The sequence below is a fragment of the Stomoxys calcitrans genome, chromosome 1 (genome assembly GCF_963082655.1).
Source record: "Stomoxys calcitrans chromosome 1, idStoCalc2.1, whole genome shotgun sequence".
In the NCBI taxonomy this organism is placed as follows: Eukaryota; Metazoa; Arthropoda; class Insecta; order Diptera; family Muscidae; genus Stomoxys; species Stomoxys calcitrans.
The window spans coordinates 116,957,138-116,981,068 of record NC_081552.1 but is presented as its reverse complement, the minus strand read 5'-3'; the positions used below and the strand labels follow the sequence as shown (position 1 = coordinate 116,981,068).

General features: G+C 41.0%; 1 protein-coding gene and 1 long non-coding RNA gene across 2 annotated transcripts; one reads left to right on the top strand and one right to left on the bottom strand.

The window, feature by feature from the left end:
• Positions 1–3,043: 3,043 nt before the first annotated feature.
• On the bottom strand, positions 3,044–22,497 carry LOC106094205 (group XIIB secretory phospholipase A2-like protein). The gene is made up of 2 exons (XM_013261405.2): positions 22,137–22,497; positions 3,044–4,356 (listed from the first exon to the last, which is right to left on the bottom strand). Exons 1-2 carry the CDS (start codon positions 22,492–22,494, stop codon positions 3,908–3,910), a joined length of 807 nt encoding a protein of 268 aa, XP_013116859.1. The 5' UTR covers positions 22,495–22,497; the 3' UTR covers positions 3,044–3,907.
• On the top strand, positions 22,454–22,885 carry LOC106094206 (uncharacterized). The gene is made up of 2 exons (XR_001222512.2): positions 22,454–22,563; positions 22,811–22,885. It is a non-coding gene; the product is annotated as an uncharacterized LOC106094206 (long non-coding RNA).
• The last annotated feature ends 1,046 nt before the right edge of the window (positions 22,886–23,931 follow it).

Sequence of the window (23,931 nt, the reverse complement as noted above, 5' to 3'; positions counted from 1 at the left end):
ATTCTGTATAGGACCGGTTGTGTATCACGTCAAAAACCTGTGCTTTCAAAAGCAACACAAAGAATTGTTTGGAGTTGGCTACACAATAGAGCTGTGCACGTGAGTAGTCGTGTCACGCATGAGTCACATGATTCGTTAGTGAGATCCAAATCTAATCACCTGATCGTGAGTGAGTTAAAATTCTTCGTGAGTGAGCGTGTATTACGACTCACAGCGCTAATCACGACTCACGAGAAAATCACGACTTAGGATTGGTATTCTACTCTATATAAAATGGAACATTTTTAAGTCGAATTGTTTAATAAAATGAGGGAAAAACTAATGAGGCTTAAAAGGCCCCCAGGTACTTGGAAATTCGTACTCTACTCTTGAATACCTTTCATTTGAATCCCATATTGTCCCGATCGGTCCACTTTTATTTTTGGGTAGTACTTTTAAGGTAAGGGGGAGGGTCCGCCCCTCCCGATATCAAAAAATTATATAGCCTATGTTTCCTTCCAGACCAACCTACACAATCTGTGAAAATTTCGAGGTAATCGGTTCAGCCGTTTTTGAGCGGAAGTTTATTGGGAAGTGTATTACACATAGCTCAAGGAATACAATAAGATTACCCAGGATTCACTGAATAAGGTTAAGCCAAGCGATCAGCCGATATACTTTTTTTTTAATATTTGGCAGTACTTGGCATTGAGGATATCAACTTGTTCTCTTTTTACATTCATTCTTTGTTTACGTTTTCTCCTATATGATGACATTTTCAATCGTCAGATTTGACATCCTTAATGATGTTTATGGGGCCTATCCACTTTGTGTTTTTGCATGTGACCTAACCTTCTATTAGTGAATCCTGAAGATTACCAGAGCGGCCAAACGTACCTCCTGGAAGCTTTTCTGCGATCAGGTCGATAGCGTTAACGCCGCCAAATAAAAAAGTTTCTCTCAAGAACCCATATCCAAACTGAAACGAAGGACATGTTGAGGCTTTGATGAAAACGCATTTTCCACAGGATACAACGGGACTCACGGAGACACCGGAATCTTGGAAAAATGATGTTGATCGAATCCTTTAGGAGCTTCAAACCATTTAAGTCTCCTGGACCTGATGGAATATTTACGGCGTTACTACAGAAGGAAGCAGACTATCTGGCGCCCCACCTGGCCAATAGTTTCACAGCACGCCTGGGACTTGCATATACTCCGAAAGCCTGGCATGAGGCAAGGATGGTATTTATACCCAAGCCCGGCAAGGCAAGTTATGCGACACCAAAGGCCTACAAACCTATAAGCCTAAAGTACTTTCTACTCAAAACCATTGTGCGGGATTGGCCAACATACCGGCAGATTACATTCGTACTTTGAATCAAAAAAAAATATTTCCACACACAAAGATGTGGTCGTTTGTTAGCTACCCGGTAAATCTAAATAACATGCACTTGTTATTATTAATATAAATGTTTCATTTAGATTATTAAAGTACGCTTTATTCGGCTGCGAATACGCACAAAGTTATTGTCCTCTTTAAAGTCAGAGGACGACAAGCACAACAAAAGCAATGAAACAATGCTGTTTTATTTAAAAATTAACGTTTGTTTCCGAAAATTTCAATAAGTTCATATTTTTTAACAAAAGCCTGATAGATGTTAATTGTGATTTGTGTATTTGCGTTGTTTTGATTTGCCACAAACATATGTTCAACTCAACTCTGGTGCAAAAAAATATCGGTACCCATTTGAAAAATTTCGAGTGCGGTAAAACATCCATTCGATGCGTGACGAAATCTCATTCGATACAAAAGCGTACTCGATCATGTATGCGGTAATTCGGCCCAAGGACGGTAAGGTCACGAACAGTCTTACAGTGTAAGAAATAAGTTAACAACTTCTTTGAGGATGTCAAAATCCGCATCGTTTTGGTGTCGGGCCATAACGGAGCAAAGGGGTATGAAAGGAGAGACGATTTGGTGGGAGGACTGGCGCCAATAAACTTGGTTAACTTAAAGCCTTTCTGGCCGGCACAGTCCGAGTTAAGGACGTGGACCACGAATGCGCATGCAAACCTGTGGAACAGCGAAACGTTCAGTAGGTCGGCGAAAATCCTATGGGGGGATCCAGATCGTGAGAAGACGAGGCTATTACAGAAAGGACGTAAGAAGGTCAGTGTAGCTATTGGTATCATAACGGGACACATAGGACTACGAGCCCACTAATGTAAAATCGGTGCGGCAAGTGATAGCATGTGTAGGGCATGATGAGACGTTGGAGCATTTCTTTTGTCAGTGCCCGGCTTTCGCGTCTAACAGATACCGGTACCTAGGTGGGGACACAATACCAGACATGAACCAATATGGGGACGTGGCATGGAAAACATGGATTTTGTAGTTAGCACGGAATTCTTAACTTAGATTTTCTTTTTCGAGGTAACTTTTTTTGCATTTAGAGCGCACAAAAAGCAAAAAAATTTCATTAAAATGTTTTTAGAAAAATCATCACAATTATGTCGATAGAAAATACAATTTAGTGGGAACCGGGCCTGTGCAAAATTTTAATTTTTCATAGAAGTTGTGCCTTTAGAAGAACTTTTTTTTCTACAGAAAAATTTGTTTATAATTTCATCATTAAAAAATTTAAACTTTTCAAAATTTTATTAAAATAATGCCTCTAGAAAATTTTGCCATTAAAAATATTTTAATTTGGTCTTCATATAAAATGCCAAAAATCTCAAAAAATTCATTTGAAATTTTGTCTTTAGAAAAAATAATTTCGAGGGGCCCGGGCAGTCCTTGCCGATAAAAAACTCCACGAGGCCAATCCGGAACGTACTACCGGCTGCCATGGGATCGTTGATTTCTCTTTCGAGATCACAACACATCAACCACTATGGGATACATTTTGACCTTGAATAGGGTACTTAGTCAACCACATTAGGGGTGGAGGCTTCAAGGTCCAAATAGTTCTCGCGGTTGCTCGGGTGTTCAGTTCGAATTTCGAGCGGGGTCTGCCGCATTTTTATTTTCAAGTTATCTTGCCCACCAGGATGAAAATAATTCATTCCATAACTTTTCGTTTATTCGTTTATTCTTCCAAGACTTAAAAATCGAAGATTTGTTTGCAATGGATAAGGAAAGGCAGAGATCACAGCACATCAACCACTTAGAGACGCGTTTCGTCCTTGGTTGGGGAACTTATTTAACCATATTAGGTGTGGAGGATTCAAGGGCCATTCATTGGTAGGTCATGCTTCTATCGAATATACAGCAAAAACGTGTCAACGATGTAAGTACAGCACTAACCAACACATTTCACACTAACTGTTCTTTTCCACCGCATGTGTTTTCGTTCCAATGATGGATTTATTTTCCATGTAACTACAATTGCCTCCATGGTATACACATATCATTAGTACATCTTTTGAAAGTTTTATTTGTGGCTTCAGGCGATAGGCAACGGCAACGGCTTTCCCTGTTGCTCTGAGTGTCCAGATCAGAGTCCTGCCCGGCTCTGCCGAATTTTTAATTTCAAGTTTTTTTTACTTTTTGGGGCGAAGATCTATTATTCACAATTTTTCGTTTATTTATCTTTTGAAACACACCAACCACTGTGAGACGAGCTTAATGACCGAAGCTTTTCTACCATACTTAAAGCACTTAAATGATATGAACCAATGAATGGTATGAATCCACGCGGTTTTGAGCGTGAGTGTTCTTTAAAGTTTTAATTTTTACAATTTGCATAGTCTGTTTTTTATCTATGTTTATGGTAAGTGCTTAAAACTATTACTTGTTTACATTGGTGTTGATACGTCAATCCGATTCCTCTATATTTACAATAAAACATTTAGTGGAATAGAAACACAGAAAATACTATATCATAAAGCGATGTCTTTGGTGCATATGCCAATTACATTGACACTACATATCGTTAGGATCCTTCCAGCCATACTTTGGTTTCTTGCCCTTGTAATACTTTTCACCGTTGCTATTTTTGTAGTAAGGCTTCTCGTCTCGCTGCGGTTTAGGTGGCGCACAATAACAGGTGCGTTTTTGTGAATCCAGGTAGGATTTACAACCGAGAGTAATAGTGCCTGTAAAAAGCATCTTTGCTGCAGCCTTACAACCTTTTATCATCAGATCTCCAGCTAAAGACTTGTCATAAGTATCGCAGTGTTTGTAAAGGCAACGCTTAAAATCGAGATCACAGAGTTCTTTGTCACTATTGCAGGTGTCGTAGCAAATATCATGAGCATTACAGCATGTTTCCATTTCTACCGCTGGCAAATACTCCGTGCTAATGCGTAGACCCAAGGAACCACATCCATCGGAGGTGGGAGTATATAGTTTATTTTGAATTGGTCGTATATCTGAAATTGAAAATATGTTGAAGAATAAGATATAAATGCATGCTTATATTTAACAAAAATGCGGAAGTATCAAATGTATCAAAAAGTTTATACATTCTTAGTTTAATTTTTGTGGAAAACAAACATAAATATATATGTACTAGCCGAATCGGGCCCGCTTCGCTGCGCCTTCTTTAACTCTCTAAAATTTTTTTAGGGTGGGGACACTACGCCCTGAATGTGGATATAGAATTCATGCCATTGTAGTCTTTGATGCTGAACGCGTTCGAATCCTGGCGAGAACATCGGAAAAGCGGTGTTTATTCCCTCTTAATGTTGGCGAAATTGTGAGATACAATGTCATGCATGGTCATTTAAAAAATGTTCCCCAAAGAGGTGTCGCTATAAAAAAAAGTCCCTTATCATTGAGTTTAAACTTGGATCGGAAAATCGGTGCTTTAGGGTGTACCACAAAACACTTCGCTCCAAAATTGGATATCAAATTCGTTTTCTACTCGCAAGTACCTTTCATTTGAGTCCTTTAATGCCATAATGGGCCAAATAACCCATTTGACGTATCTTTAGGAGGAAAACCTCCACCTAGACATGAACGCAAACTTTAATGGCATATTCGTAATCTTCTCCCTAATACCTTCCATTTAAGTCCCATATAGCCATGGTCGGCTAATATGCCCATTTGGGCGTATTTGCGTTGGGCGACCTCCCATTACTTGTACCAAATGTTTTATGCCATATCTGTAATCTACTGCCTAATACTTTTCATTTGAGTCCCATATTGACATGATCTTCGAATATATCTGTTTAGAGAGTTTTGGTGTTGGGGGGGGGGGGGGGGGGGTTGCTGTGTACTTGGACCAAATTTCAATACCACATTCGTTTCCTGGTCTCCAATACCTTTCATTTGATACCCTTATTGTACCCATCGGACCACTTTCGGATATGGGTGGCGTTTTTGGGGTAAGAGGGAGGGTCCGCTTCCACCTGATATCTAAAAATTATATAGCCTATGTTTCCTTCCAGACAAACGTACACAATCTATGAAACTTTTAAGAAAATCGGTTCAGCCAAGTATGATATAGTCATAATGGGTCTAATGACTTTTTTGCGGGGTGGCGTGACCCCCTATACTTCGATTTGATTTTGTATGCCAGATTCGAAATATAACCCCGAATACCTTTCATTTGAGCTCCGTATTGAAATGAACGTTCAATATGTCCGTTTGGTGGGGGTGTTTTGGGGTTGGGTCGGCCAGACTCAAATTTTAATACTATATTTGTATTCTACTCTCCAATACCTTTCATTTGATACCTATATTGTCCCGATCGGTCCACTTTTTATTTTGGGTTGTGTTTTTGCCATAAGAGGAAGGGTCCGTCCCCCTTCCGATACCGAAAAATTAAAAAGCCTATGTTTCCTCCCAGACCAACCAAGACCAAGGTAATCGGTTCAGCCGTTTTTGAGTCTATACGTAACAAACAAACAAACACAAATTGAATTTTATATATAAGACTAGCTGACTAAGACCGGGCTCTCTCCGCAGCGCACTCTTTTACTTTATATGGAACAAAAGTTTCCTTGTAATATTTATTTTCGACAATTAAAGAGCTTTTAGTTAAATACCATGCAACGAAAAAATTATATCGCTTGACTAACAGTTTAATAATAAAAGTGCCTTTATCTGAATCCCATATGGTTCATCTTGGTCTACGAATTAAAGTTTGAATGTAAGGTGTACTCCGTTCTTAAAATACTTCATTTCAGTCCGATATTCTCATGATATCTGATTTAACGGTGTTTTCGGGGGTGGGGTGGTCCCCCAGACCCATGGCCTTGAAAAAATATCAGCATCGTGCTCTACTTTTAAATACCATTTATTTAAACCCCATATTGCCATTAGGTTAGGCGAATTTACACGCTGAGGCGTCCCTCAAACACACGGCCCCAAAAAAGGTTATCAAATTCGTTTTCTTATCCCAAATACCTTTCATTTGAGCCACATATTGGCATGGTAGACAAATGTTTACCCTTTGGGGGGTGTTTTGGGGAACGGGTGATGCCCTAAATACATGGTCCTACATTTGGATATCAAATTCTATTCTTTTTCCAAATACCTTTATTTGAGCCCTATATTGCGATGGTCACTAAAAAATTGCTGTTTGTGGGGTATTTTGGGAAAGGGATAGACCCCCAGAAAATTGGTCCGAAAGTTGGTATCAATTCAGTCTATGTGGCAGCTATATCAAGATATAGTCCGATATAGCCCATCTTCGAACTTAACCTGCTTATGGATAAAAAAAGAATCTGTGCATGGCTAGATCGTCTTAGATTTTTACGCTGATAAAGAATATATATACTTTACTAGCTGACCCAGGCCCGCTCCGCTACGCCTTCTTTTACTTTATATGGAACAAAAGTTTCCTTGGAATATTTATTTTCGACAATTAAAGAGCTTTTAGTGAAATATCATGCTACGAATATAATATATCGTTTGACTAATTGTTTAACAATATAAGTGCCTTTGTCCGAAACCCATATTGGTCTACGAATTTAAGTTTGGATGTAAGGTGTATTCCATTCTTAAAATACTTTATTTCTGCCCGCTACTCTCATGATATCTGATTTAGGGGTGTTTTCGGGGGTGATTTGGTCCTCAGGCACTTGTCCCTGAAAAATATCAGCATCGTGCTCTTGTCGCAAATACCATTTATTTAAACCCCATATTGCCATTGGTTTAAGGGAGTTTACACGATGAGGCGTCCCCCAAACATATGGCCCAAAATAGGTTATCAAATTCGTTTTCTAATCTTAAATACCACATATTAGCATGGTCGAAAAATTTTTACCCTTTGCGGAGTGTTTTGTGGAAGGGGTGATGCCCTAAATACATGGTCCTAAATTTGGATATCAAATTCGTATTCTACTCCCAAATACCTTTATTTGAGCCCCGTTTTGCGATGGTCACTAAAAAATTCCCGAAAGTGGGTATCAATTCTTGCTCTACCCCCCAATACCGTTCATTTAAGCTCCACATTAACATGGTCGGTAAGTATGCCCGATTTAGGGGTGTTTTAGGGATTGGGGTGGTCGCCCAAACACTGAGCCCGAAAAATATATCAGCAATATATTGCCATTGGCCTCAAAATTGGATACAAAATTCTTTTTTAAATCTCATTTAAACTCCTTATTGCAAAAGTCAGCAAAAATGTCCGGTTTGGGGTATTGGCCCAAAAAACTATAAATATTTAGTTCCACTCTCTTTACGACCCAAATAGTCTTGGTGAGCAAATATGTCCTATTTGGGGGGTTGTTATGGTGGTGGGACGTCCCCTACACAGTTGGTCCCTAATGTTGATATCAGATACGCGGTCTACTCCCAAATACCTTTAATTTGAGCCCTATATTTCCATAGTCGGCAAACATGACCGGCTTGGGGGATGGGCGGCCACTCAGTGAGTTGGCCTTGAAAATATATATCGGATTCGTGTTCCACTCTAAAAACCCTCTTATTTGAGCCTCATATTGCAAAAGTCAGCAAATTCTTACTATTTCAAATTTTTCCCAAATATTGATATCAGATTCGTGCTTTACTCCCAAAGACCTTTCATTTGAGCCCCATATGACTTTGGTCGTAAGTTTGTCCCCTTTGGGGGATGTTTTGGGGAGAGGGGGCCCCCAAACACTTGGTCCCATATTTGGATATCAGATTCTAATTCTACACTCAAATACCTTTTATTTAAGCCCCATATTTCCATGGTCAGTAAATAAGTTCTGTTTGGGGGGTGTTTTGGGGAAGGGCTGGACCCCCAGAATCGTGGTCCCACATTTGGATATCAGATTCGTATTCGACTCGCAGATACCTTTTATTTGAGTCTTTGTTTGGGGGGTGTTTTGGGGAAGGGGTGAAACCCCAGAAACGTGGTCCCACGTTTGGATATCAGAATCATATTCTACTCGCAAATACCTTTCATTTGAGTTCCATATTGCCATGATCGGTAAATATGTATGATTTAGGGGTGTTTTGGGGGTTGGGTGGTGCTGTGGGAGTGGGCTGGCCCCATAGAGACTTTTCCGAATATTAATATCAGATTTGTGCTTTACTCCCAAAGACCTTTCATTTGAGTCCCATATTGCCATGGTCGGTAAGTATGTCCGATTTAGGGGTGTTTTGGGAGTTGGGGTGGTCCCCCTAGCACTTGGTTCGACAGTTGGATATCAGATACGATTTCTTATCCTAAATACCTTTCATTTGAGTCCCATATTGTCGTGATTAGTGTAAATATATGTTTTGTAGGTTTTAGGGTGGGGCGGCCCCCCTAGGTACCCCATCCAAAATTTGGATACCAAATTTTTATTTTAAGGATACTATATGGGAGTACACAAAATTTCGCTTAAATCGCACCACCCATCTCCGAGATCTGGCGTTTCTGAAAATTAGGGTAAGGGGGAGGGTCCGTCCCCCCTTCAGATATCAAAAATTGTAGTACCCTATTTTCACCACGTCATTATGCATCTGTGAAAATTTCATGAAAATCGGTTCAGCCGTTTCTGAGTCTATAAGGAACACATAAACAAACAAACAGACCTACAAACAAACACAAATTGATTTTTATATATAAGATGGGGTCGGAAATGGATACTTCGATGTGTTGCAAACGAAATGATAAAATGAATATACCCCCATCCTTCGGTGGTGGGTATAAAAACATCACACACAAAATGACTTTAAAATTTTTATTTCGGCAATTTAGGCAATTGTTTGAAGTCACTATAAACAGTTATATAATTGAACACAGCTTTAGAGGCACATATATGTAACTTCATCTACCATTCATGGAAGTTAAATATCGACGTTCTTATTGGAGGTAGTCCTTGTTGCGGCAGGAGCTATATAAGTCTTGCATAACGTTGATCGCACGCTCAAAGTACTGGTTGCTCCGGGCAATGTTGGTTGGACATTCATCTTTTTCCAGTGTGTTTTCAAGCAAAAGAAAGTTCTTCAAAATCTTCAAAGTGAAACAATTGACTACTGAACCAATGATCAGCTATGAGTAAGAAATGAATGAACAGATTTCCACAACATGGGGCCTAATTCTCGCATCCGTTATCGAGGGAGTTTTTGTTCGAAGATTCGGATTTGTCAAGATCCGTTTATATGGCAGCTATACGAGTTTTTTAAACCGATTTGAGTCATACTTAGCACAATTGTTGGAAGTAATACCAAAACTCCACGTGCAAAATTACAGCCAAATCGGATAAGAATTTTGCCCCTTAAGCAGTAGAAGTCAATACCTCAGATCGGTTTATATGGCAGCTATATCAGGTTATGCACCGATTAACACCATACTAAGCACAGTTGTTGGAAGTGATACCAAAACACCACGTGCAAAATTTCAGTCAAATCAGGTGAGAAATGTGCCCTCTAGAGGCTCAAGACCCAAGATCGGTTTATATGGCAGCTATATCAAAACATGGACAGATATAGCCCATTTAAAAAGTAATTGCGGATTTTTCATATAGTCGGCGTTGACAAATTTTTTCACAGCTTGTGACTCTGTAATTGCACTCTTTTTTCTGTCAGTTATCAGCTGTTACTTTTAGCTTGCTTTAGAAGAAAAGTGTAAAAAAGTATATTTGATTAAAGTTCATTCTAAGTTTTATTAAAAATGCATTTACTTTCTTTTAAAAAATCCGCAATTACTTTTTGGGCAACCCAATATATACTTTATGGGGTCTTAGGCGAATATTTCGAGGAGTTACAAACAGAATGACGAAATTAGTATACCCCCCTCCTATGGTGGAGGGTATAAAAATGCGAAACACGATCGTAATAAGTCGATTGCGGATGCGAGAATCAGGTCCCTGTTCTGGGTTTCAGGCATCAGAATAAACGCAAGAGCTGGAATGGCACGAGAGTTCCAGCGTGCATTTCAGATGTTTGGTAGCTGGTTAAACTTTACAAAAAGGAATTCCCTCCTCTCAGTGAAATGACAGAAGAAACGGGTGAGGTGGAAGAGAAACGTCATGTCGTCTCTCCAGCCGCCTGTTTGCCTAGTCTGAGTTTTACCATTTCCGAAGGCTGCTTTCAATTCACCATAATTGCTCATCAATTCCTGCACTAAGAAGTGCTCGAAATTTGGTGATCTAGTCGATCCATAGAGCTCATCGTCCATGATAACACGAAGAACGCAATGCACCACATGGTGGTGGCAACTGGTGAACTTTTCTCTTCAAACATTTGCTACTGTCGAACTAAAACCCACGACTTTTTGCCGACTTTTGGTGCGGTATGGGGTACACCCAATAGCCCAATAATCAGGGAAGCCTGGGATAGAAAAGCTATCCCCACTGAACGAAAGAAGGGGATCATGGTCACAATCCCAAAAAAGGGTGACCTCACCCAGTGTAAGAACTGGAGGGGGACTACATTGTTAAACGCTAATGATGTATCGGAATTGCCTCTCGGCAAGTAGCACATTCAAGGGGGTGCAGTACACTGAATCGGCGATTGGTGTACTCTCTGAAGCCGGCCCAATCGGCCTTCTTCTGATTGATAAACGTCCGGCGCTCAGAGGTTATGAAGTCGGTTGGTTGGTCGATGGTGAGAATTATGGGGAAGTGGTCTGACCCCAAAGAGCTGTTGCACCGCCTCGTAATACTAGTGGGGGCATCCTCATTCGACGTGCAAAATGTGGAGCCTACAATCTGCTCTGCCAAAGCTATGCCATGCTGGTCGTTACCTACGGTAGAATGCCATAAAATGTGGATGAGTCTATATTGCACGGGATGGTGTATCACGAAGGCCAATCCCCCACCTTCATTCCTAAGCGATCCTAGTTCTCTTCGGTTCTGGCAAACCGAACAGAACTAGGGTCTGGGGTTCTTTTCAATCCCGGCACGGACCAGAAACGCGCAGAAGGCACTCCGAGATATGCCTCTCCTATGTCGAAAAGTGTATGAACGTACACTGAGACGGTAGCCCTTGCCAATGAAGATTCCATGCGTACAATTGGCTGCCATGGGATAGCTGGGAGCACCACACAGGCTGGAACATTGATGTCCGATCTGCGTGGTCTTCATTGATGTCACGAGAAGTTTAGCTGCGAGGTACCGGGCGCGTGCGCAGGTTGCGGATAATGGAATGCCCCATGCGGAGTAGCTGCAATTGCAGTCGCGGAAAAAAACGGTATCGAGCGACTCAGTGAGAGGGCGGCACCGGCTCTTGCACAAATACTGAGTGCCTATGATACTCAATATGACAAGGCGAGTTATTGGCGCCTTTAAATAACCAATGGCCACTCTGTTTCCGCGCGAGCTTGCCCACCTACAGATGCTTGATGAGGATCGCCACCTCCACATGAAAATGTGTCCACAACAACAACAACAACATGGGATTGTAGATTCATATTGTTGTTGTAGCAGTTTATTGTGTTCCATCTTTCGTCTGCTTGATTCTGTTGAGTGTCAAGACCCAGGAACTCTGCGACTAAGATGGGGTGCGTCCACAGGGATCTGGGTCTGAGTCGAGTGGGTCTGGCCGGGCAGTTAAACAGGTGACGTGTATCGTGCGGTCCCTGGCTACAATCAGGATACACATCTTGCACGTCGGCATCAATCCTAGCTCTGTGGGAATTGAGGCGGCTGCATCTGCCGGAACGTAATTGAGCCAGAACTACTCTGGTTTGCCGGGGGAGGTCGATTTCTTCGGGTGCAATGGGTGGCGGTCGTTCTCCAAGGACTACATTCACCCGGTAGCCAATTAACGCGTCTGCTACCGTGTCTGCATGAATGTAGTTCAGACCCGCTTGATATGCCGCTTGATCTAGAGGTTCTCTCTTGTAGCGCTGAACCTCACGCTCTTGATCGTGTAGATCTACCTTAAGGCTTCTGGGCGGTGGGTATATATCCACAAGATGATGATTTGGATGGTTTCTGCGATAACAGCCCAAAAGGTATTGCTTAGACAGCATGTAGTTATGTCTTCGCACTGGTACGATCTTAGTCTCCTGATGGAGGTGGTCCACATGAGAATTGAGGAGACAGCCCGTCTGACAGATCTGAATATTATTCCACTGCGTGTCACAAAGTTGACGAGACCACGCTGGCGCTGCATAACTTACCACAGACCGGCCAATTGCTTTGTACGTGGTCAACAAGGTTTCTTTGTCTGCCCCCAAGTGCAGCCAGCGAGTGACTTGAGGACCTTGTTTCTACTTTTATTGCAGATTGCTGTGACATGTGGGGAGAATGTGTAAGAGCTGTCAAATGTGACGCCAAGTATTTTGGGACACTTGATGGTCGGAATCATTTCTCCATCGACCATCACAGTCAGCTCAGTATTTACCTCACGCGTATTTGTAGTGAACAGTGTGGCTGAAGATTTGGTGGCGGATATCTTCAGATTTCTTGCAGCGAAATATGAGGCAAGCTCGTTGAGGTAGACGTTCAACCTATCGCAGATGTCATCAATGGGTGGGGGGCCTGATGCCATGATCGTACAATCGTCCGCATATGATACGATCTCTATGCCGTCTGGAGGGGGTGGAATGGAGGATAGGTAGAGGTTAAACAGTGCCGGAGATATCACCCCACCTTGGGGAACTCCCTGTTTCACTCTACGGTGTTTCGACTTCTTATCCCTAAATTCCACAAATGACTGGCGACCACACAGATAATTCGCGACCCGTCGAATGCCTTCGATAGATCCAGTGCCACGAGGACCGTCCTATGGGTTGATTGAAGCCACGGCAAATGTGTGTGGTGATGGCATGCAAGGCTGTTGTTGTGCTGTGCAGTTTCGGAAATCCATGTTGATGCTCGGCGAATGGAAATTCTCCTACGAGGCTCGGGAGGAGTAATGCCTCAAGCGTCCTTGCCACTGGTGAGAGAAGGGAGATCGGTCTGTACGACTTCCCCAAACTCGGGTCTTTTCCAGGCTTCAGTAGCGGGATCACTCTGCCCATTTTCCAGACATCGGGAACTATAAGAGTGTTCAATGACAGGTTGAGGACAGTGTTAAGGTACTCAACTCCAGGTGAATCCAGATTCTTCAGCATCAATGTAAAGATTCCGTCGGGGCTCAACGCCTTGGAGGATTTGGCGCCACGGATGACATTCGTAACTTCGCCCACGGTAAATTGTGATGGCTGTTCATCGGCTCGGAGACCACGAATACGGCGAATGGCTCTCCTCCTTGCCCTGTCTCTCTCGGGATGCACAATAAATTGACGGTTGAACAACCTGGCGCATCTCTTTGGATCAGTCACGGTTATCTCGCCAAAAGCGACTGAGGTCCTGTCGTCCCGTCTACCAGGGTTCAAGAGTGACTTAACAGTGGCCCACAGTTTGCCTACACCGGTGTCTAAGTTACATTGCTCCAAGTGTTCCAGCCACAAATTCAGCTTATGTTCGTTGACTGTTTATTTCCAGATTCAGCTCGCTGATTCTGGGGTTAGCGGGGTCCATAGCACGAATCTCATCACGCTCGTCTGCGGGTACCACTACTTGCGCCGGGAAATTGGGTCGCACTTGCGGTATTCGACCGGCTGGTATAAAGCGAGCGGCTGCTGCGTTAATGATGTCTCGGAATTTTCTCTCGGCCACAAGCACATCAGAGGGGGGTGGCAGTTCACTGAAGCGGCGATTGGTATACTCTCTGAAGCCAGTCCAATCGGCCTTCTTATAATTGATAAACGTCCGGCGCTCAGAGGTTATGAAGTCGGGTGGTCGGTCGATGGTGAGAATTATGGGGAGGTGGTCCGACCCCAAAGAGATGACGGATTGCCAGGATACGTCACTCAGGAGATCAGGAGATGCAATTGAGATGTCTGACGAGTTGCTGCACCTCCTCGATTATGGCCTGATAGCAACCCACTTATGTCGGGGTTGTAAGCCTGTTCATTAATCGGGACACAGCTACCAACCGGCGGTATATACACGTTGTATATCTCTATCTCGGCAGTACCAGACCTGACTGCTACCCCCATACATTCCATGTAGGGGTCACTAGCGTCAAGCGCAGGCGAGATATGTCTATACTGCACGGAATGGTGTATAACGAAGGCCAATCCCCCACCTCCATTCCTTGAGCGAGCGATCCTTACGTATCACATTGTAACCGTGACAACTGTGCAAGCTGCAGGTGTTGGTTAGCTTTGTCTCCTGGATCGCTGCGACCAATATGCTCTTCCGACTCATAAAGTCTACGATCTCATTGATCTTGCCACGCAGTCCGTTGCAGTTTAACTGCAAGAACGATACACTTCCCGGCACAGGCCTGGCAATAGTAGGGCTGGGATGCTGTCGATTCATCCTAATAGTGTTATGTTTGTGGAAGCTGAATTTTGGCACAAATGTATTTTTATCCATTATCCGTTTATGTTCGAAGATCGGCCGAATAGGATTTTATCTTTTCATTGCCCCCGCATAGACTGGACTCCAGATTTGAAATCTTCGACTCCTAAAAGGCAAATTTAATGTACGATTTAGCTTAAATTTGGAAAATTTTGTTATAATATACTCATCCCAGTCGATATTTTAATATAGCTCCCATATAGATCGATCTCCAGATTAAACATCTTTAGCCTTTAAACTACGAATATATCGGTTGAATTTTAGGGGTAGTTTACACACTAACGTACCTCCAAACCCAAATATTTGTTCCAATTTGTCTAAAATTTTACAAGCCCGATGAAAGTATATTCCATCGACGAATGTTTTATAGTAGCTCCCATATAAGACCACAATTCACAAATAGAGATTTTTGCACCGAATTCAGTGGAGTCTAGATGGAATTAAGAATAGATAGACTCATGTTTAATAGTGACGAGGCAACAAAATTCGACAATTTTGAAAAATGGTCTTTGAAAACACCCGATAACCCCGCACGGGATAGGTGCGAGTACCACACATGCTGGAGGTCCGATGTTTGCGGTGTTCATTGCTGTTACGAGAAGCTTAGCTGCAATGGCAGTTGCGGACAATCAGCGTTATCGAGCGGAGAGTCTCAGTGAGAGATCAGGAAAAATAAGATGGAATGTGAGCATTTTTGAAATCTATTAAATAAAATAAAAATATCCCTATTGGCAATTTTGCATTTAGAACTATTCTTTATACATCCCCTTTTATGAAAATGCAAAGAAATTATTATATCTTGATGGCAAAAGTTTACGAAAACTTGAATGAAATAGAGACGTATCTTATTTAGAAAATTTAGTAATTTTTTCACAGAGTCAAAACATCTACTTCTTGCAAAAGTCGGTTTTTTGATAATGTCGAGTTTTTGCAAAAAAAAAAGGCTTAAAGTAGACTTTACGTTCCAACTTGGTATTCCTACATTGGGTCGATCCGGTACGGACAACTGGCTGCCATGGGTTTGAAGTGAGGTTATTAATTGATCAAAAAAAGTCAGAGCCTTCAATAGTATATGCTTACTGAATTAAGCTTTATTAAACCCATAATAGGCTATTAACGGTTTGTGAATACAGTTTTTGGTGCAAATGCTGTTTTAAGCATTGAATAATGTCAAAAATAAAAATTTAATTTTTTCCAAAAAAAAGGAAACAAAACCAATAAAATTTTACAGATAAAGCAAAAAGCCATAGCTGTCTCCATTGACTCGTATTGAGAAACACCTCAACTAGTGTTAACGGTCTCTAACTAATTGAGATATTTTTGGAATTGGTTTTTTTGACACTCCAACATAAATGTTATGGTGCACTATTGTTAAAGCTTCTATTACATGATCAGACTTGTCTTATGTACTTCATATACGAATAGAGCACGCACTAATCGGCATGTATTCTCAAACGTATTGTAAATTTTTTTTTTTTATATAGAAATGTGTCTACATTTATATTCGATCAAATAAAAGCTTGATTTAATCGAAAAAGTTGCATATTTATTCTAATATTCACTCGTCATATTAAATTTTTCGTACGTATCACACGATGTGTACAACTTTCAGAGTTGTTATTTTTGAAATTGCATATGACATGTGTGATCGTGTAATGGCAGCTTAAGATTTATTTTTTCTTGCTTTAAGACTGGTACTATATTCGCTTTTCGCGATATTTTCACCGATTACTTTTTTTATTGGTTGCCCAAAAAGTAATTGCGGATTTTTCATATAGTCGGCGTTGACAAATTTTTTCACAGCTTGTGACTCTGTCAGCAATCAGCTGTTACTTTTAGCTTGCTTTAGAAAAAAAGTGTAAAAAATGTATATTTGATTAAAGTTCATTCTAAGTTTTATCAAAAATGCATTTACTTTCTTTTAAAATATCCGCAATAACTTTTTGGGCAACCCAATAGATAATGGATTTTGAAGCAAATAAACTTGCTGATTTCATTAGGTAGGCCATTCCCTTATAACTTATGGTAAACATTTAATAAAATTGTTATTTTATCATTATTATTTTTGTCTTGTTTCAAAAAGTAATAATGAAAAACATGGGGTTTCAACGGTGAAAGACGAACATAGTACCAGCCATTATCTGTAAAAATTTTGTTTATTTTATTAATTAATTTTGGAAAAATTTGAGTTTTATTTTTATTTTGAAATTATTCAGGGCTGTGTTTATTTAGCACAATTTAGGCATTTATTTGGGCTCACATGTTTCGAATGACTTGTTTTTCGTTTACTCAAATCAGTCTTGGGCTGAACATAGTAATACGAAATAAATTGGAACGAAATTTGCATCAAGCGGTCAGCTGATGAACAACTTGAAAACGGAAAATAGGGGCGGGTGAGAAATGGACGAAATATTATCTGGTTTGACCCTGCAATACACGAGTTGATAAATAAAAGAGATATTGCTCTCAAAAGACGTAAACTGTTTAAAATTTTCCTCGCTTCCACGAATAATTTTGCTTACTAAGGGCTGAAGTCAACAACGCGGTAGAGAAGTTTTGTGAATGTCGAACAATAATCTAGTCGAACAAACAACAATCTCTCGAAACGAATCTTTTTCGGTTTGCGTATGTCGAAATAAATTTTTCGCCTACACATACGTAATTGGGATTGCCGAAGGGTTATTTTTTTCCCCGGCATCTCTTCTTAGACAAAGAAATGATATAAGAAAAGATTTGCTCTACTATTAGAGCGATATCAAGATATGATCCGGTTTAGACCACAATTAAATTATATGTTGGAGACCTGTCAGCCAATTCGAATAAGAATTGAGATCGATTGAGAGAGATCGATTTATATGGGAGCTGTATCGGGCTATAGACCGATTCATACCATAATAAACACGTATTTTGATGGTCATGAAAGGATCCGTCGTACAAAATTTCAGGCAAATCGGATAATAATTGCGACCTCTAGAGGCTCAAGAAATCAAGATCCCAGATCGGTTTATATGGCAGCTATATCAGGTTATGAACCGATTTGAATCATACTTAGCACAGTTGTTGGATATCATAACAAAACACGTCGTGCAAAATTTCAGTCAAATTGGATAAGAATTGCGCCCTCCAGAGGCTCAAGAATGCAAGACCCAAGATCGGTTTATATGGCAGCTATATCAAAACATGGACCGATATGGCCCATTTACAATACCAACCGACCTACACTAATAAAAAATATTTGTGCAAAATTTCGAGCGGCTAGCTTTACGCCTTCGGAAGTTATCGTGCTTTCGACAGACAGACGGACGGACGGACATGGCTAGATCGACATAAAATGTCGCGACGATCAAGAATATATATACTTTATGGGGTCTCAGACGAATATTTGGAGTAGTTACAAACAGAATGACGAAATTAGTATACCCCCCATCTTATGGTGGAGGGTATAAAAATGGACTCATCCGTTGGCGTTTACTTTTTTAGGCGGGGGAGAGAGCCCAACATTCTATAACTACTTGGATAACCATTAGCACCACGCAGGCTGGAACTGTGAGCTCCAAACTGAGTATTATTCATCATTGTCACAAGTAGCGAGCTGCTGGGCGAGTCAACCGGTTGCGGATAGTGGAGTGCTTCTACGGAGTAGCTGCTACTACAGTCGCGGACAATCAGCGGAATCAAATGAAGAGTCTCAGTGACAAGCCGGACGGCACCGCTCTTGCATAAATACTGAGAGCCAATGATGCTCGATATGACAAGATGTGTTTTTGGCGCCGTTAAATAACCAATGACCATCTTGTTCCCGCGGCGATCCCGAAACGAGCTTGCTCATCTATGGAGCCTGACGATGATCGCCATCTCCACATACAGACATATAGCTACAACAACAACAACCTCGAGGCACAAGGAACAATTTTTACTTTTGGAGCTACTAGAAGCTCTAATGTGTGTCCAAATTTGCGGAAGTACCCAAGAGATATACGTAAATTGTTATAGACAACGTGCTTTGGCCCTCAATTTTTATCATAGAATCCGTGGTGGGCATCTTAGGATCGTATATGATAATATATGTATAACTTTGTAATATCAATTGGTTTTTGCTTTTCATTTTTGCTCAAAAATTCTCGCTCGAAAGCAAATTATCTAGTGACTGGTTTTGACATTTGCTTCGCATTGTTGACAACTGTTACGATATACACGAACCCATTTTTGTATGGGAATTTTTATATTGTTGTTCGGCTTGTCGTTCCATAAATTCTTCGTTTAAAATGAGATACACAAACCCAAATCAGTTTTTTTTTCGTTTGCAGGCTTAATGAACGCTTGCGTTCGCCATCGACAAACAGGCTATAAGAGTCTACTACGCAATAGATTTCGGGATGCTACCAATTCGAAAACGGAGTCGAAAATTATACAGGAAATAGGATACGGCGACAAAACTCCAAATCCACTTATAATTATTGGTGTTCCCGACAAAAATTTATGAATCCTTTATAATAACGTCATCCAGTCTAAATACGCAACATTCATAATTGATTATCACTAACATTGATATCCCAGGCACGGGATAGCTGTGAGCATCACACCGGAACATTGAGGACCGATCTGTGTGGTGTTCATTGCTGTCACGCTTCAAGTTTAGCTGCGAGCTACCGGGCGTATCCACAGGTAACGGGTAGTGGATTGTTCCTTACGGAGTAGCTGCAACGGCAGTCGCCGACAATCAGTGGTATTGAGCCGCGAGTCCCATTAAGAGATCGGATGCCACCGGTTCTTGCACACATACTGAGTGCCTGTGATGCTCGATATGACAAGGCGAGTTAATGGCGCTTTTAAAAAACCAATGGTCACCCTGTTACCGCGGAAATAGTTCTTTTGGACTGGAACGAGCTTGCTCACCTACAGGAGCTTGACGAGGAACACCACCTCCACATTAAAATGTGGCTACAACTACAACTAACCTAGAAAATCCAGCGACTTGCATATAAATATCCTCAGGTCTCCCCATTCGAATTTTCATGTGTCCTCCCCAGTGATGTAGCAAAATGTTGCTTGTCTGTAAAGTCGGATGCAGTGGGATCCGATACCATACACTCAAGGTATTTTAAATGGCATATATCCATTTGCTACGCACATTTTTTATGCAAGTCCAACAACGAGCCAATTGCCCTAGAAATTGGAAATATGCCAAAACTATTCCAATTCCTGAGTCTTAAAACAAATATCAACAAAACTCATTCCTATCCAAGGTCTTTGAACGAATAGTCCATCTGCAAATGCATGAATATTTAAATTCACACAATATGCTTTTAAGTAGACAGTCTGGTTTTCGACCAAAGCATAGCTATATAACTGCACTGATCGATGAAACCGCGGAAATACAGTCGAGGGAATGATTTCATGCCATGTTTTACTGGATTACTCAAAAGCATTTGATTTCTATTCCTCGCATACTGCAATCACACTCATATCTACTTATCTGCGAGATCGGGTACAGTTTGTTGTGTCTTCATACCAATGCATACTACTCATGATGTTCCACAAGGATCTTGGATCTTGGGACTGCTTCTCTTTGATATATATGTAAATGAACTGCCATCGGGATTTAAATACGCAAATATTCAGATCTATGCAGATGATGTACAGAATTATTTGAGTTATTCAAAGACTGAATTGTGCTATGGAATAGAGAAGCTAAATCCCGGCTTATGCAATATTAACGAATATGCTGTTGAAAACAGGTTGCACCTTAATCCGAATAAGCTCTCAATTACCAACCTCTCAAAATTTTGCCAGCAGAAGATTGCGGGAGAGTGCGTGAGAGCGAGCAAAGTTTTGAGAGTTGGTAATTGAGAGCTTGCAAATTTCTACTGGAGGTATTTTCCCAACAGAAATTTGCAGCATTGCAGCTTACTTTTCCAGTAAAAATTTGCAGGAGATTAAGAACATACTTTACGCTCTTTTGCTATTTATTTTAATTAATCAGCTGATTTTCACGAAACAGCTGATCTATTCTAAAAATTTTTGCTGGGAAAAAAACCTCCTGTAGAAATTTACAAGCTCTTAATTATCAAACCCTCAACATTTTGCTCGCTCTCACGCACTTTCCCACTATCTTCTGCTGGCAAATAAAATACACGAACGACTTTTAATAACAGTTTGAGCAAATTTTTGAGTACACGAGCACCTAAAACACAGCAATTAGAAGGGCAAAAATAAAATGCAAAAAAAGGTTTCAGTGCAAGTCTGTATGTTTGTCATGAAGTGGTAACTCCATATTCCAACCTGTCAAAACAATACGAGGTAAAAAGTGTAAATAAATGTAAAATTTATAAATAAAATTTGCAAAGCGTGTTTGGGCTTAGAAGACAAATAAAATGTATTGAGATTTGCGTACGTAATTTTATCAATTATAGGTTTTAATAATTTTTTTGCCATTCACAATAGAGGATTTCTGCTTATTTGTGAAAAACATCATGGCAATCCTGACGATAGCTGTTCTACATAAGCCTGCACTGGATAGATGTAATTTTCATACAAATTTCATTGTACTGCACTTTATAGTACTAAAATTAAACACAGCTAATATCAACATCGGAGGCTACCGTAGCCCAGAGGTTAGCATGTCCGCCTATGACGCTGAACGCCTGGGTTCGAATCCTGGCGAGACCAACAGAAAAAATTTTCAGCGGTGTTTTCCCCTCCTAATGCTGGCAACATTTATGCCAAGTAAAACTTCTCTCCAAAGATATGCGGCACGCCGTTTGGACTCGGCTATAAAAAGGTCCCTTATCATTGAGCTTAAAACTTAAATCGGACTGCAGTCATTGATATGTGAGATGTTTGTCCCTGTTCATTAGTGGATTGCTCATGGGCAAAATTTGCAATTTGCAATATCAACATCACATTCAAAAAACATTTTTCTCTTACAAAAGTCCAAATCAAATTGAAATGTTAGCGACATCTTTTGTAAAAGACAGACAATGCGCACGAAAGTAATTTATTCACGTACAACAGAGTGGAAGCCACGATATCCAATTGGGATAACACACGTATATTTCTTCTTGTTCTTCCCATCGGTCTGAGCAGACAAAACCTATGAAATTATTTTTGGCGTTTCGGTTGCATATAGATTAACTTTGCGCATCTTAACTAAGTTGGGCTAAAGCTTTGCGTTGACGGCAAGAAAAAGCTTTTTATTGGAAAAATTTGTGCTAAAATTATGGAATTGACTAACAGCTGGTTTTAAAACAATTGAGGCATATGGTCACGTATGTAATTAAGGCAACAACAAAACGAAAGTATAAACAAATGACGTACATTGTCTCTGCAGATGTGGACGTGCAACGCTCTGACTGGATACGCGGGTTAACATGGGAAATTGCACAAAAAATTGAGGATTTTTACGTAATTGCATCCATGGTATCACATACCTGCCGCTCCTTGCTCTGTGGGGCACTTGAAAACACAAGTTTCCTCTACCGCCGCATCAAATACCTCGTGAACGGTGCGGAACTTTTTGCTTAGGGTGATGAGATTTGAGAAGACATCTCCAAATATAGCCTCAGCCGCAATGATGGCATCACGTAAGTGCGCAATGGTACTGGATCCATAGCCGGAGTACGCGTATGTTATGAACGTTAACACGTAAATCGCTATTTTCATGTATGAAAAATTCATCTCTGCTAGTTTGTTATGTTTCGCCTTTTGGTATTGTTGTTTTTTTTTTCTTCTAGCTTGGGACAATTTTTTTACTTTCGTTGCAATTGACTGGCAATGTATGACTGACATTTGGGGTTTGTTTTTACCAGCAAAACAGCTGAGCGGAAAATAAATAACACCACAATGTCGCCACTAGTGGTGAGTATCGAATACATGGTACTGTTATACACTTACAGCTTGGTAGAAAGCTTTCGCATTTGTCCGTTATTTTCAAGAAAGACTAACGTTAAGGGTTGGTATTCAATTCTGCTTTCGGAATGGCCGCTGAAATTTTATATTGCTTCGCGAGCGAAATTTGACATCAATCAAATGTTTTTTTTTCCTTACCAAAATATGTTTTTTATCAGCACTTATTGTTTTCTCTGTTTAATTTATTTTTTTGCAGATAAATGAACCATTGAAACCAATAAAACAAACAAAAATGATGCCGGCAATAGTTTGAAGTGTTGCCACTATAATAGTTTTCTCCATCTTGTTGTTGTTGTAGCAGTTTATTGTGTACTATCTTTCGTCTGCTTGATTTTGTTTAGTGTCAAGACCCAGGAACTCGGCGACTAAGATGGGGTGCGTCCACAGGGATCTGGGTCTGAGTCGAGTGGGTCTGGCCGGGCAGTTAAACAGGTGACGTGTATCGTGCGGTCCCTGGTTACAATCGGGACATACATCTTGCACGTCGGCATCAATCCTAGCTTTGTGGGAATTGAGGCGGCTGCATCTGCCGGAACGTAATTGAGCCAGAACTACTCTAGTTTGCCGGGGGAGGTCGATTTCTTCGGGTGCAATGGGTGGCGGTCGTTCTCCAAGGACTACATTCACCCGGTAGCCAATTAACGCGTCTGCTACCGTGTCTGCATGAATGTTGTTCTGACCTGCTTGATATGCCGCTTGATCTAGAGGTTCTCTCTTGTAACGCTGAACCACACGCTCTAGATCGTGTAGATCTACCTTAAATCTTCTGGGCGGTGGGTATCTATCCACAAGATGATGATTTGGATGATTTCTGCGATAACAGCCCAAAAGGTATTGCTTAGACAGCATGTAGTTATGTCTTCGCACTGGTAGGATCTTTGTCTCCTGATAGAGGTGGTCCACATGAGAACTGAGGAGACAGCCCGTCGCAGTTCGGAGGGCGGCATTCTGAAAGATCTGAATATTATTCCACTGCGTGTCACAAAGTTGACGAGACCACACTGGCGCTGCATAACTTACCACAGACCGGCCAATTGCTTTGTACGTGGTCAACAAGGTTTCTTTGTCTGCACCCCAGGTGCAGCCAGCGAGTGACTTGAGGACCTTGTTTCTACTTTTGACTTTATTGCAGATTGCTGTGGCATGTGGGGAGAATGTGTAAGAGCTGTCAAATGTGACGCCAAGTATTTTGAGACACTTGATGGTCGGAATCATTTCTCCATCGACCATCACAGTCAGCTCAGAATTCACCTCACGCGTATTTGTAGTGAACAGTGTGGCTGAAGATTTGGTGGCGGATATCTTCAGATTTCTTGC

Bases quoted from the DNA above. Each gene is read 5' to 3' on its own strand.
- LOC106094205 (XM_013261405.2), bottom strand. From the start codon at position 22,494: ATGTCAGTCATACATTGCCAGTCAATTGCAACGAAAGTAAAAAAATTG. The intron at 4,357-22,136 runs GTATGTGATACC...TTTCAATTTCAG, and splicing joins CACAGAGCAAGGAGCGGCAG to ATATACGACCAATTCAAAAT.